The sequence below is a fragment of the Puccinia triticina genome, chromosome 10A (assembly GCF_026914185.1).
Source record: "Puccinia triticina chromosome 10A, complete sequence".
NCBI classification, from domain to species: domain Eukaryota; kingdom Fungi; phylum Basidiomycota; class Pucciniomycetes; order Pucciniales; family Pucciniaceae; genus Puccinia; species Puccinia triticina.
In genome coordinates, this window is record NC_070567.1 from 1,416,920 (window position 1) to 1,435,466 (window position 18,547).

At 51.9% G+C, this 18,547-nt stretch overlaps 5 protein-coding genes across 5 annotated transcripts; all 5 read left to right on the forward strand.

The window, feature by feature from the left end:
- Positions 1–231: 231 nt before the first annotated feature.
- PtA15_10A163 (uncharacterized protein) lies at positions 232–846 on the forward strand (the record flags this gene model as incomplete). Its single annotated transcript, XM_053160312.1, has 1 exon — positions 232–846. One exon carries the CDS (start codon positions 232–234, stop codon positions 844–846), a length of 615 nt encoding a protein of 204 aa, XP_053024299.1.
- Positions 847–964: 118 nt separating this feature from the next.
- PtA15_10A164 (uncharacterized protein) lies at positions 965–1,447 on the forward strand (the record flags this gene model as incomplete). The annotated part of the gene is made up of 2 exons (XM_053160313.1): positions 965–1,091; positions 1,320–1,447. 2 exons carry the CDS (start codon positions 965–967, stop codon positions 1,445–1,447), a joined length of 255 nt encoding a protein of 84 aa, XP_053024300.1.
- Positions 1,448–11,855: 10,408 nt separating this feature from the next.
- Positions 11,856–12,329, forward strand: PtA15_10A165 (uncharacterized protein; the record flags this gene model as incomplete). The annotated part of the gene is made up of 2 exons (XM_053160314.1): positions 11,856–11,930; positions 12,072–12,329. 2 exons carry the CDS (start codon positions 11,856–11,858, stop codon positions 12,327–12,329), a joined length of 333 nt encoding a protein of 110 aa, XP_053024301.1.
- Positions 12,330–13,561: 1,232 nt separating this feature from the next.
- On the forward strand, positions 13,562–16,411 carry PtA15_10A166 (uncharacterized protein; the record flags this gene model as incomplete). Its single annotated transcript, XM_053160315.1, has 8 exons — positions 13,562–13,577; positions 13,652–13,973; positions 14,048–15,226; positions 15,307–15,492; positions 15,562–15,857; positions 15,942–16,058; positions 16,139–16,249; positions 16,326–16,411. The coding sequence occupies 8 exons, from the start codon at positions 13,562–13,564 to the stop codon at positions 16,409–16,411; spliced, it is 2,313 nt and encodes a 770-aa protein (XP_053024302.1).
- A 751-nt stretch (positions 16,412–17,162) lies between these two features.
- PtA15_10A167 (uncharacterized protein) lies at positions 17,163–18,039 on the forward strand (the record flags this gene model as incomplete). Its single annotated transcript, XM_053160316.1, has 4 exons — positions 17,163–17,198; positions 17,443–17,790; positions 17,866–17,916; positions 18,010–18,039. The coding sequence occupies 4 exons, from the start codon at positions 17,163–17,165 to the stop codon at positions 18,037–18,039; spliced, it is 465 nt and encodes a 154-aa protein (XP_053024303.1).
- Between the last annotated feature and the right edge of the window lie 508 nt (positions 18,040–18,547).

Consider the following 18,547-nt stretch of genomic DNA (forward strand, 5'->3'; position numbering starts at 1 on the left):
GAGGGAAGCGAGCAAGGTCGAGGAAAAGACTAATACCTAAACGAGGTATTAGGATGACACAATGTGATGAACGTGTGAGGAAAGAAAGAAGAGAGAGCGGAGTAACAAGGTTGAGTACCGGTACATGAGATAGTGCGAAACCTAATGTATGATAACCAAATGAAGAAACCGCCTCCGGAACCTAATCGGTCACATACGTCATCTGTGACATGCCATCTTTATCTTCACATGATGCACATCCCATACAGAGAAGACAAGAAATTAATTGGAACGGTCCGGTGCGCCTCCATCAACGCCCATCTTGGCGTCGAACAGGCCGGCGTGATGACATGGACGCACATGCTCGTCTACTTCCTCCGAAGAGACTTGCCCTGGCAAGGATTGCAGGCGCCGAATAAACAGCGCAAGTACGATCGAATTATGGAGAAGAAGATGACCGCATGCAGCGAAATTCTCTGCCGGAAGCTCCCGCAAGAATTCGCGATCCTCCTCAGCTACTCGCGTTCGTTACGGTTCGATGGCAAGCCCGACTACGCCTGGCTCCGCGAGCTCTTCCGCGACCTGTCTGTACTCCACAAGGGCTTTGCGTACGACTACAGCTTTGATTGGTCGATCCAGACCGGAAAAGCCCAGGCCGAGGGGGCACGGCTTTGCGAGGAAGAAATGGCCGCCAAAGAGCGAATCGACTCGCTCGCTCCTCCTGCCCCTAGTCCTGTGGCACCCCTCAACAATGGCCGCGACGAGAACCTCCCCAGTAATGCCGAACCTCCCGAAGGAGCCCTTCCAACAAATACGGATTCCTCCAACAGAGAAGGATTCCGTCGTGAACTTGCCGATGATTACTAGGCTTCTCTCTGGGTGAGCTGCGGCCCTGGGTGCTCGGGTTGTCGGGAGAGGGTCTATATGTGGCTGCGGATACTCGATGGAGTGGATTACTCTTTGCAACAAGATATCTACGAGATAGATGGAGGTAGTGGAGGACGGGCACGGAGCAAAGGAAAAGGGAAGCCCTGGGAAGCTTTGTTCAGCTGGCATAAAGCAGAGTGCCAAGGGAGGGAGGGTGGACGGGCAAATGATGCCCGATCAGGCCGGTTAGACATGCCTCTTTTGGTCCCCAGTCCCTCTCTCGAAGATAGCAAGGCCTCTGATCCTCTACTTTCTTGTTTACATCGCCTCTCAACTCCCGTTGACTAATATATTCATATCTGTTAGGCGAAGAATAGGATCACTGTAAGCTCGCCAGTCAATGTGTAACCAAAGATGTGATTATGTATCCCTGACATTTCCCTGAACACCTCTTGTACTTATGCGCTTCACAGGTTCCCCGCAAATCGAACTAGGGAAGCTTCCAATGCGTCAACCAGTTTACCATCTTTACTCTCACAACCCCAGCCCCTCAGCCCCCTTGCCCCATCCGACTGAAATTCTGAATGGCAACCTCGACTGAACTATCCACTTCCTCTCCTTCTTCCCCTTTCCCTGTCCCACTCCAATTGCTTTAACTTCTAAACTCCCTCATGTACACATTATCAATCGGTAGTATGCTAACTGACATCAAAGGATAATAGTCTTCGCATGAGATCGCAAATCTGTAACAATTGTCTTTCAGGAATGTCTAGACTGAACATGTTTGTGTGGAAGTAAATATCTGATCGTGACTTTTCTTTTGAACTTCAAACCATGCAAGTACCGCTGGCCGGGGGTGTTCCCTATGAGACTGGCTAAGTTACGTGAGAAGAAACCCGATGTCTGGGCAGGATTTGCTGGGCTCGGATGTCGAACAACCTCGGCCCATGCCGTTCCCCTAAACTCGTGCTGCCCCCCAAAACTTAATGGAGGAACAGTGCGATGAAGCGCATCCGGTGGCCGGCACTGTTCATCCAGAGCTTCCCAGCATGGGCGGTGCCGGCCGTCACCAGGACTTGTCATCGACACATTGATGATTGGCACCGGTCAACAAGAGCTCAGGAGTTACGTATAGAAAACTCTTGATGGTTGTGTCTGCCCTTGCAAGTTCTAACTTCTAATAATCTCTGCTAAGGTTCCGATCCGGACCCCGCAGATCCGGAGACATCCGGAAACCCCGCAAGCCGGATCAGGGTTCGGGATTGAGCTCGAGGGATCCGGAATCCGGTCGGATAGTGAGCAGCGCTCCAAAAGCGAGATTTATGCGGGTAAACCCCAGAAAACACCCGAAAATAAGGTCTTTTCTCGGGGAATACCCGTTAAACCCGCATGAATCGGGCACCCTACCGGGGAATACCCGTTAAACCCGCATGAATCGGGCACCCTACCGGGGAATCCCCGGCATACCCGATCAAATTGGTACTTTTTTTGGGAAATGCCCCTTGCTTTCAGATCCGGGAAAATACAGCCGGATTCCGGATAAGACCAGGGTCAGGGTGCGGGATGGGTGATATCCAGCTCCGGGGCACCGGATCGGAACCTTAGTCTCTGCGCCTAGTCAGTGTGAGAGTGTGACCTTCCAAGACATATATTCCTGTCCTTAGTATTTTAAAACAATCATTATAATCAACCGCGTGTGACCATGGGCCATCCGTTGCGTACGGTACTTGTCTTTCTGGCAGGATTGCCGTTGCGGCGGTGTCCGGAATCAGGCTACACCACGGGAGTGCGCCGACGTCGGTTTGCTGATTGTTTTTGCGGGCAACCTGACCCTCCCCAACCCAGCCAAACCTTCTTGCTGGCCGCCGTTGTGGTGTCGCAGTTTGCAGCCACAGTGTCGGGCCAACCACAAGCGCTGCCGCACATCTGACGGCAGCAGGGGCAGGTCGTCGACAGGCTTCCCTTGTTCAAACAAATCTCTCAGCAACTCTCCAGGTCGGGAGATTATTGTTTTTGGGCAGCCAGGAGCGGCCCGTCGGCAATCAGCTGTCGAGCCACCCGTCATGTGATGGGTGCGTGGGATCATGTACTCGCACCTCTGCCGTGAGAGGCCGTGAGAGTCCAAGCATGAGAAAATATCTTCCAAGCTAGCCTCAAACTGATGTTGCGCTGAAACCCACGCTCAGAGGCACTGCTTCTGCCAACTGGCACTGCAGGCATCTCAATGTTGCTGCGGACCGCAGCAACATCTGACAATTCAGTGGGGATTTGAACCCCGTGCAACAAGTATTGCAGCAACACTTGGCCGGCTGTCCATCAGCCGGCCACCGGGGTATGTACACACACCGCACCTCTAGATGGCTGGCACAACGACCGGTCACCAAGAGGAGTACGCACTCCTCTTGATGGCTGGCCCAAGGACCGGCCATCAGGAGGAGTCCTTGTGCCGGCCGTTGAGAGTTGTCCACACTCCTCTCGATGACCAGCATAGCGACTGGTCATCGGGAGGAGGAGTCCACACTCCTCTCAATGACCAGCACAAGGAGCAGTCATCGGGAGGAGGAATCCATACTCCTCTCAATGCCAACACAGGCCGGCGTCAAGAGGAGTACATGCAACTTGATGCCTGGTCTGTGCCGTCCATCAAGGGAAGTGTGTATGTACTCCTCCCGATGACCGGGCCTTGGGCCAGCCATCAAGAGGAGTGCGTACTCCTCTTGGTGACCGGTCGTTGTGCCGGCCATTGAGTGGTGTCTGTACTCCTCTTGACGCCGGTGTGTGCTGGCATCAAGAGGAGTGAGGACTCCTCCCGATGACCGGTCCATGAGCTGGTCACCGAGAGGAGTGATGACTCCTCCTGATGACCGGTCCATGAGCTGGTCACCGAGAGGAGTGAGCGGAGTGTGTAATCCTCTCAATGGCCGGCACAAGGACCGGTCATCGAGAGGATGTTATGTACTGCAATGGCCGGCTGTCCAAATGCAAATCAGCCGGCCAAATGTCGCTGCAGCTGACGCTGCATATTCTGATATGCAGCATCATCATGTCGCTGTGGGCCGCAGCGACAGCAAGATGCCCACAGTGTTGGCCAAAGACCAATTTGTTGGTTTACAGGTAGGATTAGACTATAGGCTGTAGCATCCTCAAGATGGGCTGACCCAATTTTTTGCAAAGTCATTTTTTGTCAAAAAAAAAAAAAACTCTTCAATTTTTTTTCTCTTGAGCTCTCACATGAAATAATAACCTCTGAGATGAATAGGAAATGCAACGCTGAGGGAGGCCTTGACGGCAAAGCGCGGTCATCCTGACCCGGGTGAGCCTTGGCAAGACAGCTTCTGGGTTGGTTTGACAGCCCTGTGAGCTCAAGTCTCGAGTATCAGAATATGTCAGAAAAAAGACTGACCGTTGCAAGACACCGACGACATGCTGCCCTGCATTCGCATGGCAGCCCAACAGTGTGTCTTACACGGCGGTTTTGCTTTTTAAAGTTTCGCCCGTCAGATTGACTGGGGGTGGAAGCCACCGGCAAATTGACCCCCGTGCTGTCAAATTGCCGCCAATCTGTCCACACCCCCGCCGACACTCAAGCCCAGGTGAAGTTGACTCGACTTCAGGCAAGTTATGGTAACTTGCCCGGTCCAGTCGCTGGCAAACACGCCCTGACCAAACATTGCCGGCAGGCATAGCGGCAATATGCCGTCAAGAAGCTTTGACCGCCAGCAAGCCAACAACCACCAGCGGCCAGCAGAAGGGGGGCTACCCAGATTCCAAAAGTCCATGCGTCGGAGGGACACATCACCCTCAACACCCCTCCATCTCACCTCTAACCAAGTCCCTCGTCACCCCCAGAGGGACATTTCATCTTCAACCAATTTCCTCGTCACCCCTCTGGACTCCAGAGGGACATTTTACTTTCAACCAAGTCCCACTCACCTCCATCACCCTCACAGCTTTCCGCACAAAGTTTCACAGTGACTTCAGTCCTTGGACATCTCACCCTTCAACTTCGACGGGCTTTACCAAGGCTGGCACAGCTGCAACCCGTTCTTGCTCTTTGATGCGCACATCAACCGGTTCGTCAATCCAGTGAGCATCCTTCCGAGCAGGGCTTTTCCCCACCAACCCAACTTAATCCGCGGTTTTTAGAATGATCTCATGAGAGCCCTCTCTTGTCCCTACAGCCACCTCGGCATTTCAACCTCAAGGCTGAGGCTCGCCGCGCTGACAAGCTTGGATTTGTTGTTGATCAGTACAATCAAGTGAACACATTTTTGGCCAAAGCGTTCTGGTACATCCGTGTAATCCTGGGACGAGAGAAGTCAAAAGTTGAGTTTTGGAGGAAGCAATACCTTCTCTTTGATTACCAAGCTGTGTTTGTGTTTGAAGCATTGTGCATGGATGTGCCCGAGGCCACGGTCCAGATGTGAATATCAAGCCGTATATTGAATGGTAGCTGACCTTTCTCTCTCAAACCCACATAAGTAGAGCAGTATCTCAAATACCTCGCTGATTCCTGTTATTTGCATTGGCTTGGGTTTCTGAACTAGGAAGCCATCACCCCTCACCACAGTCGAGCTGCAAAAATGCGGCTCTAGGCTGCTCCATCTGACACCAAAGAAGGTTCTGGACGTGCGTATCTTGTCTTTCTTCAGGTGATTCCCACTGGCGGCCACACCTACTAATCAACATTCAAAAACATATTCATACATGTAGATCGCAGAAAAGCTCTACCAGAAAGGTCTCATCAGATTTTGCAACCAGGTGTGCAGCCTATCTCAGTCAAGGACATGAACGCAGCTGATTTTTTTGTTTGAAGGATGGTGACAACTTCCAGATGCCACAGAACGGGCGGAAGAACGACAAAGCCCATCTTCCCATCCACCCAACCCCACATGCCATCAACCTGAGTGGGGACAAGAAGCGGGTGTACGAGTTCATCACCCGGCAATATCTGGCATGCTGCTCAAAGAATGCAGTGGGCATCTCAAGGTGTATGTGTACAAAAAATGGGGCGGGATGCTCCTCTTGGACTGATCACTATTTGCTCCGTCTGTTATTCCTCCTCCCGTTGCCTATCCTCCTTCCTTGCTGTTTGTTCTCTTGCACTCCTTCTCAATCACCCAGATCTTTGTTTGTTTGCACTCGAAATACAAGAAAGGCAAAAAAAAGCAGAAAAAAGCACTAAACACTAGAGCCTCAAAACAGTTTAATGATGCAATGAAAACCAAAAAAAATGTCCCAGTAGCCTGTATTTGATTGCCTGACTTTGGTCAGGATGCCCTGTGAGCTGTCTAGAAGAATGTGAACCGAGAACAATCGGATGGTGAGAGTGCTGAGCAAGCCAATATGGGTCGATCCAGCCCAAATCTGGGTTCCGGGAGGGGTGTTAGGTTGGCGAAATGCCGGTGGTTTGCCGGCGTGAGGGGTCAAACTGACTGAGACCACCAATCTTGGGGGGAGCGGGCTGGACGGCAATTTGTCCTTGCCGTCAATCAACCCTTAAGTTTGCCCGGGGTTTGACTGGATGTGTATGGGCGGGGGGGTCGCGATGTTGACGGCCTTTTTGCCGGCTTACCGGAGGTCCCTTTTTGAACGGTCAAAGCGCGCTCAGGGGGGTCGGTCAATTTGACCACCGAACTTCCACACTTTTTGCCGGCCTCCCGCAACCGCTGTGTATGTTGTCGGTTTGTCGCTCCGAGGGAGCCCAGGACGAGGTCGGCTACCGGGCGGCTGACAGGCAGCGCGAGCTGGGTCGAGCCACCGGGTCGCCGCCAGGCAACTGACCGGCAGGCTTGCGGCGGATTGACCGAGGTGGTCGCCTGTCGTCAAGAGGTACGGCAGCCTGACGGTTGGAGATCCCAACGACGTGCTGCCCTGCATTCGCACGGCAGCCTGACAGGATGGACACCCTGATGCCGTGCTGCCGTGCATTCACACGGTAGGCCGACGTGTGTCCCTCTCTCGTTGGGTTGTCGGTCCGAGGGAGCCAAAATCGCTCTCGTGGTGTACAGTGGTGTACTGGCTCCGCCGCCAGGAATAATTTGATATTGTCACGTATTCATAAAGGGGGCCATCACCAGCCGTTATATCGTCCCCAGAACAGCAAACTCCCCACCCAACGTTTGTGCTATATCCATCAAAACAACCTTCAATACCTTCAACTAGAGGAAATCGTGGTGTATCCGCTGCAAGCTTTGGGAAAGGGAAAGAAATGGGAATTGGTCCTGAGTGGAATGTACAATGCAATCTTTGGGAGAGCGCATAGGGTTGAGAATATTATGTACAAAGTGAAGAATGATGATTATAAGAGACAATGGGGAAGTTTGATCATGGGATAGGGACATGAGATTCACCGTGTGTGCCTACCTTTGGTTGGCTAGTAAGGTTCCGTCGCCTGCCCGTCTGAGGATGTCGAGATTGACGACGTTAGTCACAGATGGGGCATCCATAGGCTCACAAACCATCCCAATCAACAAACCCGCGACGGGCGTTACCCGGGACAGGGCAACGTACAGTTGCCTGTGACTGAAAACCGGCCGTGGTAAATAGCGCCGCGCAATCAGTGATAGGAAAAGGGGTGAGGGTATGGATGAGAGCAACTGGGGTCAATTTGGCTCCAGGTCTTGGGCCCCCAAAGAAATAAATCATATAACATAGCATTGAAGGCCCATATTGTATATACATGTGCAAAGAATCCTGATCTCTGGTTCACTCAAGCTTGTGCTGGGTGAGTTGTGCGCCTCCTGATCACATCAAGGTTAAAAACATTGATTTTGGAATTGGGCTGTGTTGGCTTTGTGACAATCCCTATTGAGAGAGCCATGATGGATGTTACCTGGGAGAGGGCAACATACAGTTGGCCATGGCTGAAAACAGAGTATGGGAGGTACACCATGAACTTTACGCAAGTGATTGGCCCTGGGACTTGTTGATTGTGAGCGCAAATGCTATTGCAACCGGGAATCGGAACCAACTGAACAATACACCATTAGAGGGATTAGCTTTGTGGATAAGTTTGATCTTGGGCATGGTGCACGTAGAGCTGACATGCAATCTGGTAAGTATGGTGCACTTGAGCCCACCAGGGGCAATAGTCGGTTCCTGCTCCCAGGTTAAGGTTGCAGAGCAGGATTATGGGCATGGCAAACTTGATTTGGAGGGTTGATTCTGGCAGGCTGGGGATCAAGAACATACCACAGGAAAAAACCAATGATCACTTGTCTGCAGGTGACACAGCAAAGTAAAAAGGGGCCTTTTTACTATTTCATGTCACTTGTAGGCAAGTGATAATTTTTTTTTTGCCTGGTGATGTGGGGGACTTCTGCTGTCACTGCTTCCTCTTCATTGATCACATTCATATTGGTGGCCATGGCGTCAATTGAGAGGAACTCAACAAATCTCCTGGGCAGGTGCCGGGAACAAACATCATTGATGGTTGAGCAACACCAAAATCACACATGAGCCGTAATATTTGACGTTGGTGGCTCAATCTCGGGAGTGCAGAGGTGAACTGGGGTACATGGTGGTTATAAAATGATTGGGAACAGCTGTCTCAGTCAGGCTTGCATATACATCTCCAAAGTCCAGTGTCTGGGGGGTATGATATTTGTGCTGCCTGGTACTGTTTCCAATGGTCAGTAGCCAGCGGTAGAATGAAGCATTCAGCTCTGTCAGTGCAGAGTCTGAACCACCACTCAGCCTCAAGTTCTTGGTCAAGGAGAACTTGATAACATGGGCCCATAGAGATGAGGTGACCATGAAGGCTGCCTCCAGGTCAAAGATAGTCCCATTGCGCACAACCAAGAGCATCTGTTGGAAATCCCCCCCTCCCAAATATGACTAACATGCCACCAAAAGTTTGGCCGTCTTGCATAAGATCTTGAAGAAAGCGGTCTGCAACCACCTCAACAGCATGTCATGTTGCATTGAAACCTTGTCTCATATGATCAATTCACACCTGCCTCTTTCAATACCTAAGCGCATTGAGACCAAAGGGCAAACATGAAGGTGCTGGTTGAGTGGATTACTATTGGAAATTTGAGGCGGGAGTGGGCAGTGGCACCATTGACTGACATTAGGGAAGCAGCATCTGAGGATGAAACCACTACTGTGGGGATGTGCATGGCTTTCAGGGAATGGATAACAGTATTCATTGTGTAGGTTTTGCCACACCCACCGGGCTCATCCACATATAGCATTCTGGCAGCATTTGCTTCCGCCAAATGCACAGCTAAGTCAACAATGATCCATTTTTTATGGTTCAGGGTTTGTCACATTTTTTGGAATAGGTCTGCACACTCCCCTTAATGGAGATCTTCTTCATGCATGGTGTTTTCAATAATTGCCCCTCCCCAGCAGCGGGGGTATGGAGTCCAACTGGCAAGAGTTTTTCCACTCTTCTGAGGCTTCCTTGCCAGTAGGTAGTAGCAGAGCAAGATGTGAAGTTGATCTGAGGGGTTTTTGACCTGGTAGACCGTTTGGAGTTGGTGCAGCAGGTCATCCAAGAGCTCAACAGCAATGTGGTTGAACAATTCTTGAGGGTTTGAGAGTGGGCTGTGGATAAGTAGGATGCAGAAAAAATGATGTAGGGCTTTGCCCATCTGCCAGCCTGCGGTTTTGTGCCAGCATTGGCAGCAATGCAAGTCTGAGTACCTCTGCTGTTTTCCAGTAAGTGTCATAGGTCCCTCTGTTCATTGTTTCCATGTCTGTGAAGCTAGTGATACCTTGTCAGTGTAACAGTAGCAGACAAAGGTAATATTTCTGGCCTTTATTGACAGTGGGAAAATATACCGGGCTCATCATTTTTGTGTGTCTTTTCCTTGCTTCAAACCTGTTGATACCTTTGACGTGAAATGTTGCAGCCGGAAGGCTTCCTCTTGGGCATAAAAATTACACCTGCTTGCCAAGGTCTGGGAATCATCTTGGGCAAGCGGGTACATGTACATATTACTTGGGGATTGTTCCGCTGGCGCATGATTCCAAGGAAGATTCCTCCAAGCAGTTAAAAATGGTAACTGCTTTCTGGGGGGGCTTTCCAAACGGGTACACCTTTGTACTTGGCGGGATGGATTTTGTTCCATTCCCCCCATGACTTGTACCTGCTTGTTGAGGAAGATTTCTCAGCAAGCAGGTGCAAGGTCCTCAGACATGAGGAATCCTCCCGGGCAAGTGGGGATCCGCTTGCCGGGGATGATTCCAACAGAGATTCCTCCCCAGCAAGCAGTGAAAAGACCCGCTTGCCGGAGCAGCCTCCTCCTTGGCGATGTTCTTGCCGTTGAGGACACCTTTCCACAGAGCAGCTACCCAGCACCTGCTTGCCAAGCAGGATTTTATTTGCTAAGCTGTTGTATGCACCAGCACGCCGGTGAAGAATCATGCTTGTCGCTTGGCTCTGAGGGCCGGTGTCTTTAATGTATGGGCTCATCCTGGCTCTCTGGCTAGGGACAGTTGAAACTACGTGGTGTCAGACGCTTCGCGAATGACATTCCGCATAAGGTGGTGCGTGTGTTTCCTTTGTGGAAAAGCGCCGGGCTGAGATCGGCAGCCCGTGAATAAGTGCGAGCAGATGAGCGGACTCGCGGTCACTATCCAGATTGGGGGTCCTGGGGCTGATCGTGGCATGACTTCATCGGAGATGACCCCATGTTACCACTCCTGTGGGAGGACCGGGATAGAGCAGCTGCGCCGATTTTCTGATTTGCTTAAATAGGGCTCTTATTTTCACCACAAAATACCCCGGGTCTGCTAAGGCTGCAGCGCATCAGCGTGAGCCTTCCTACCCATCTAGACTTGTTTGTGCGCATTGGCGTCTGAACCCAGAGCAACAGCTCAGTCCAAAACTTCTTCGAGCACCAGGCCTCAAGGGGCCGAGCATCAGCTCTACCCCGCCCCGCGGCTTCGCCGCACTCCAACGGAGTGGGCGGCTTCGCCGCAAAATTGCTCATCCTGCTGAGGGGGCGGCTCCGCCGCCAAACGCGGCTCCGCCGCGACCCAACTTGCGGCCCCAAGGGGCCAGGTTCTTGAAGAAACAGCAAGAGTACACCACGGGGCGCATTCCTGGAAATGCCCTGCATCCCGCGGACGTTTCTCACTGAGACATGTCCAGAGGATGTCCGGAGGGCATCCAGCGGACGCGAGGGGCACTGAGCATCACTTGGACGCTTCTGGAAGCGTCCAAGTGATGCTCAGCACTCGGAAATGTCCACTGGACATCAAAAAACACTGTCCAGCGGACACTCCCAAGTGAGAGTGTCCGATGGACATCTTGATGTTCCACAAAGCTCAGCATCCATCGGACACTCCAGCCAGAGTGTCCGATGGAAACCAAAAACCACTGTCCATCAGACACTCTTGATCAAGAGTGTCTGATGGACACCATAACTCACTATCCATCGGACACCCGAGCTGGAGTGACCGAAGGAATTTATCAATTCAACCATTGGAACAAGTCTCCAATGGCTGCATCTTGTACTGTCTAGATTTCGACAGTCCAAGATGTTCCGCTGCCTGTTGGGTGGCAAGAGGGTCTGCCGTTGCAAACTTGACCCTATATAAATTGCGTTTAGAGACCTTGCGTCAAAGGCATGACGTCGCAGCTGGTTGTGGAGACTGTTCACTGCCACCTGCGAGCGCGAACCCCGGCGAAGCAGGTTGGTGTTCGATCCCCCTCAGGCCATGCCCTTCCCCTCGCCCCCCCTACAACCCCCCGCGCCTGATCCCACCTATCCACCAAACTCTGTGGCCCCCCGCGATGAGCGCGAGTGAGCGAATACACCAGGTCACAGATGGATTCCCTACATTTTTTTCCAACCTGGTGATAGTGGCTGATATCCGGTGGACGTTTTCATTTCATCCAGCGGATGCATTCTGGCGGGACGTCCGCCATCGCGCAATGCAAGTGGCATCCAGCGGATGTTTCCTGCAGCGCCAGAGCTGGACATCCGCAAACATGTCCATATACATGTCCGATCAACGTCCGCGACGGCCCGTGGTGTAAATTAACACACAAGATGAAGATGTTCATGTTTGTGGTCACGGTCGCGCTTCTCATGGGCGCCATCGTCGCACCGCGTGCAGGATCCACAGTGGGCGCACCAAGTCACGGATGCCCTAATCCTCCTTACTGTTAGGCACAGGTCAGGATCATCGTAAGCTCGCCATCTAATGTAGAACCAAAAGTGTGATTATGCATTTATCCCTAACAGCTCCCTGAACACCTCTTGTAGTTTTGCGCTCCTCAGGGTCCTCGCGAGTGGAAGTACGGAAGCTCCCAATGCGTCGACGAGTCCCTCATCTTTACTCTTACCACCCCATCCCCTCAGTCCCCTTGCCCGGCCAGGAGACACCCATCCGACTCAATGGCCATCTCGACTGAACTCTGCCATTCCATTCCTTCTTCCCCTGTCACGCTCCAACCGCTTCCACTTCCCAACTTCCTCATCACTATATTATCAATCGGTAGTACGCTAACTGACACCGAATGATAATAGTCCCCACATGAGATCGCCAATTTGTAACTATTGTCTGTCAGTAATGCTTAGGCAAAACTACATCTGTGTTTGGAAGGGAATGTTTGATCGTGACCTATTTTTTGAACTTCACGCGATGCAAGTACCGCTGGCGGGGGGTGTTCCCTATGAGACTGGCTAGCTAGGTTGCGTGAGAAGAAACTCGTTGTCTAGGCAGTGATCTCGGAGGTCGAACAAGCTCTTCCCCATCCCTCACCATTTTAGCTGAGTTGCCTTTAGAAAATCTCACAGGTTGGAGAATGGAGGAACAAGTTTGCGCTCAGAAGCTCAAAGCTCATGTGCACGTTGGGCAGCCAGGATCTGCCGTACATCCGTTGCCGGGCATGGATTGGCCGGGTTCAGATGTTGGACAAGCTCCACCCGAGCCTGATGCGCGGGGTGGCATGCTTTTCATTGTCTGTTGACGGTTGATTTGATGCGCAATCAAGAATCTTTTAGCAAGGCGTTTGTTACAGCTTCTCGTTTCCCCTGACGTTGAGAGGTATCTGATTTTCATTTGGTTGACTGCAGGCCAATCCACTCATCCCTTTATATGTCGATCCGCCTTTCTGTGACGCTTCAATTGTACATCCGGCTTCTGGTAAGGATCTTAATAAACCCGGCTTTCAAGTGTTGCAGATGCTTGGCGGCGTTGAGTCCCTTGTGTCCACATCGCATCCCGCCTAAAGGCCCTCCGTCAAATACTCCTAATAGGAAAGATGGGTGCCTTGTAGCGCTGCACTTCCCACTATCCTCACTTGATGAGGCATGCAGGCCACACACACACACGTCCCTTTCGGATGACGCTGCTTGGGTCATGGAGATTCCTTTCCAAGGCATCGCTTGCTCGCCTTAACGCCGGTGCCGGACTGGCCATCCTATGTTTGCCAGCTCGCCTCGGGCTGTCCTCATCTTTATAAGAAGGCCTCGTCTTCCTTCGTGTTTTCCCCCCATCCGCTACGGAAATCGATTCTTCTGCATCCCCCCTGAGACATCCCCCCCGTCGTGTGACATCTCCCCCGAGCCCCCCTAGGATATCCGTCTATCGAGGGCTGCACCCACATCTCGGACAGCCATCCGATCGGGATTGCCACTGAACCCGTTGGGCCCGTTTCCCCAGCCGAATCTTGTCGCTCGTCTCCTGAGAACCGCTTTCCCCAGACTTATCCCATCAGATCACCCACTTCCCCTTCCTATCCAAAGCAAAAATGGTTCACTCCGCCGGTCAGCTCAACTCTCCTGGCACCACATCGGATGGCCCCTTGACTGATCGAGATGCTTTCTCTTTTCCGCCCCAGTGCTCGGTTTCCCCCGAATTGGTGACAAGAGAGAGGTCAAAAAGGCCGTCGAAGCCTACTGGGGCGACAAGATCTCCGAAGCCGACCTTCTGGCTGCTGCCAAGGAGGTCAGACTCTCGAACTGGCAAAGAATCAAGGCCGCCGGTGTGGATTTCGTTCCCAGCAACGACTTCACCCTCTACGACCATGTCCTCGACCACTGCACCATGTTTAACGCCGTGCCTTCGAAATACTACGACGCCAAACTCAGCCCCTTGGACCTCAGCTTTGCCATGGGACGAGGTCGTCAAAGGGATGGAGTCGATCTCCCAGCTTGCGAGATGTGCGCATTTATTGCCCTTTCCGCCATCCAGTAGATCATCTGGAAGCTTGCTTATCTCTCTCATCTGCACACAGGAACAAGTACCTCGGTACAAACTACCATTACATCGTCCCTGAGGTTTCCAAAGCCACCCAATTCAAGTTGTGCCACCAAAAGCCAGTCGATGAATACTTGGAGGCCAAGGCTGCCGGGATCGAAACCAGGCCAGCGATCTTTGGCCCGCTCTCCTTCCTCCTGATGGGCAAAACCCCTCGATCGGGCAGCGAAGACTACGAGCCCATCACCCTCTTGGATCAGCTCGTGCCTGTGTACGTCGAATTGATCAAGAAATTGGTCGCTGCCGGCGTCAAATCCCTCCAGCTCGATGAACCTGGACTTGTCTTGGACTCGGCCGACGGCCTCGGCAAAGAACTCATTGCCACCTACACCAAGTTGGCTGAGGCCGCCCAATCGGTCCCCATCACCATCACCACCTTCTTTGGAAGCGCCGAAGCCATCCTTCCTTCGCTCGTCCAATGCCCCGTTCATGCCGTCCACCTCGATCTCACCGAACGAGGCAAGCCCGAGCAGATCAAGTTGGCCCTTGAACTACTCAAGCCCACCAAGGTCGCCCTCTCTCTCGGCTTGGTTTCCGGACGCAACGTCTGGAAAAATGACATGGGCAAATCACTCAGCATCATCAAGGAAGCCATCTCAGCCCTCGGTGAGGACCGGGTCATCGTTGCCACATCCTCCTCCTTGCTCCACACCCCGATCTCTCTGGCCGGTGAGATCAAGATGCCCGCAGACCAGAAGGATTGGTTCTCATTTGCCCTCGAGAAGTGCGAGGAAGTGAGCACTTTGGCCAAGGCTGTCTCATCCAACGTCGACGAGGCCGTCAAGCAAAAGCTCGAAGCCAACGCAGTCTCCATCAAAAAGAGACGTGACTTTGAGGCTCAAAGTGATGCCTCCGTTCGTGAACGACTCGCCAAGGTTACCCCGGAGATGTACAACCGAAAGAGCCCATTCGCCCAGCGTCGTGCCGCTCAAAGCGCAGTCGTCAAGCTCCCCAAGTTCCCCACTACCACCATCGGCTCCTTCCCCCAAACCAAAGAGATCCGAGTCGCTCGTTCCAAATTCACCAAGGGCGAGATCACCGCCAAGGAGTATGACGACTTCATCGCCAAGGAAATCGAACACGTCGTCCGATTCCAGGAATCTTGCGGCCTCGACTTGTTGGTCCACGGTGAAGCCGAAAGAAACGACATGGTCATGTCAGTAGTCTCTGACCCTCCTTACATAACCGATAGTGGTCAATCGCACCTTAACATGGCTTTTTATATTTTTTGAACAGGTACTTTGGTGAACAATTGAAAGGATTCGTCTTCACTGAGAACGCATGGGTCCAATCCTATGGCTCCCGTTACGTCCGACCTCCAATCATCGTTGCGGATGTTGCTCGACCCTCAGCAATGACCACCAGATGGTCCTCATACGCTCAGTCCCTGTCCAAGCTCCCTGTCAAGGGAATGCTCACTGGGTAAGCCACCGAATCGGTTATGTTGTATCCGTCACCGCATCCTGATCGCATCTGTTTTTTTCTTTTTAGTCCTGTGACTATTTTGGCCTGGTCTTTCCCGCGTGTGGATGTGTCCCGAGAAGTCCAATCCCGACAATTGGCCCTTGCGCTCCGTGATGAAGTGTGTGACCTCGAGAAGGCCGGCATCTTTGCCATCCAAGTCGACGAGCCCGCGATCCGAGAGGGCATGCCCCTCCGAAAGTCTGACTGGGACGAATACCTCCACTGGGCTGTCGACAGCTTCAAGTTGGCCACTGCTGGTGTCGAGGACCGTACCCAAACCCACTCTCACTTCTGTTACTCGGACTTCAACGAGATCATGGCCCGTAAGCCTTCATCGTCATCCACTTCTCTCTTCCGGCCCCTCACTCGAAACCCCTGTTAACTTCATCCTGTTTCCTTTCTTCCAGACATCGCTCGATTGGATGCCGATGTCATCTCGATCGAGGCCAGCAAATCGGACCACAAACTTTTGAAGGTTTTCGCCTCGGTTGATTACTCCAACCAAATTGGCCCTGGTGTCTACGGTAAGTTGCCCGTCTATCAACGCTCATCAATTTTCCCCGCTTTGCTCCTTACTGACTCGTGACCATGTGCTTTTTTAAAGATATCCACTCTCCTCGAGTTCCCTCCCAACAAGAGATCCAACAGAAGATCGCGGATACCTTGAAGGCCGTTAACCCGAGCTTGCTCTTCATCAACCCTGACTGTGGTTTGAGTGAGTAGACCCCACAGAATTTACATTTCTCTTGACATCTCGGCTGACCTGTCTTTTTTTCTTTCTCCCTCGCTAGAAACCCGTGCTTGGCCCGAGACCGAGGCTGCTTTGAAGAACATGGTTGCTGCCGCTAAATGGGCCCGTGAAACTTACAAGGATTAGATGCATGTATCTACTATTATCTTTCTTGTTTAGACCCCCTGACGAAGTATCCACGTTTACGATGAAGACAATCTCAATGATTCCCTATCCGCTCGTGTCGCACGCTGCGTTTGTTCAAGCCTGTCAACTTTTTCCGCCGTATCATGTTACCCAATGCCCCCTATGCCAAAAAAATTAAACTTTCTGTTTTCATCGATGACGACATGCCCACATGTGCAACTTGCCGGTTTGGCCTGGCCGGTTCAACTCTCGGCTGCAGCCCATTGGCGAGCTCTGAGTGCGGATTCCTAGCGACCGCCGGGCCTGCCCGACCCAGGTCGGCAATCATCACTCTGAGGAGCAACAACCGCCGGGGCCAAGTTCAGCCCGGTTGGCCTCGGTGCCCCTAGGCCTTAGTTCCCCTCTTCCATGCCGTCTCTCTGCGCTCCATTACTAGTGTCCCGCATGCTAGATAAATCCCCTCTTGTTTGCTCGGTTGGTTCACCCTCAGCAATCCTTCTTCCCCTGCATCTTCAGCATCTGCTCCTTTTTGCTCCCCTCTCGCACACCGTCTCCTGCTCGTCCTAGCTTATCAGCCCTTAGTCCTTGTCACTAAAATATCAGAGAATCTGAAAGATGGACTCCAGTGTCGCCCCGTCCTACCCCTCGTACCCCCAACAATTCGCCGGCTTATATTCTCCTTCATGGAGTATGCGTAACAACAACAATGGGAATTACAACAACAACAACAATGGTGATTACAACAATAATAATGGCTATCGCAACGGGTACCAGCCCGTTCAAGGAGGTGGTTATAACTATGTAAGCATCGTCACTTTCTTTCCCTTTTTGGGGGGTGCCTCTTTCCCGTCGAGTCTACTCATCGTCACTCACTCCTTCCTCTACGATGCATTTTTCCCTTACTTGGCTCGGCGGACCCTTTTGTTTTGCGAAAATAGCCCCAGGTAGGATTCATTTTTCTCTCCGCATGGATGAGTTCAAACATGGCTATCGAGTGTAGACTGATGTTGTTTTTGCGGTTGATCTTACAGGGTAACAATATGAGACAGGCCATCATGCGCGAGCAGGAGCAACGACGCCTGCAGTATCTCCAACAAATGCAAATGCAGGAGCAGCAGAGGCGTCCGGGCGGGACCCAACCAGGCGCAGGACAACCGGAGGGCCCGACTGGTCAAGCGCAGACCGAGCCCGGCCCTCCGTCCGACTTCGAATCCTCCCAACCCCCTCCCTCGGAAACGAGCATGAAGTCCATCTCTCCCGAGACTGAGATGGAGTTGAAGGCCGCTAATATCAAGACCGCCGACTTGCAGGCGCCCCCCGCTCACTTCAAGACGGCCGACTTGCAGGCCCAGCCGGCTCATTCCCCCGCTGGATCGGAGGTCTGTTCACCTATCATTCTCTCTTTTTTTCCGGGATACCGCGGGACTGATTCTTGGTGTCGACACTCTTATTAGCCGTGTGCACCTGGGGCTTCTTCCTCTTGGGGTCATCCGGTATGGTGGGGTGTAAGTCTTCTATCCCTTTCATGTGAAAATGACGCGTGTCATAATCACCCTTGATCGTTGTATTGATCCTCCCTTTCTTCTTCTTTTTTCTAGTGGTCTGATACCACCGGATGTGGCCAATAAGTCTGGCCCGAGTTGGTCCGACTGCCCCCACTCGAAATACAGAGCTGCCAAGCGCGATTAATCGGTGTTATAATCTCCTCCCCATATCTTTATTTCTTGTTCTTGCATATCATCACTTTAATTATGTACTTCCATTCTGCCCTCTAGACTCTAGCTTCGTCACTTTTTAATTGTTTGTTGGCTCCTCTGCGAGCTGATCTAATTTTCCACTTATCTTTTCTTTACCAATGTTCATAATTGAATTTTGGTTGACTTTAGAGGCAGGAACTCTTGGAATGATGCCACCAAGCTCGCGTACATCAAGGCCAGTGCTAAGAATTATTATGGGCCCTTATTAGGATGGTTCATTAAGACAAAGCTCAATGAGGCTTGAGCCTTGTCCAGAATTCATTATTTTATGTCTCACCTTATAAATGGACGAGTCCAGTCCACTTCCTTTTCCTACTTTCAGATGCCTGGATTTTTAGATGCCTGGATTTGACTTAAACTTATCAATGGCCTATAAGTT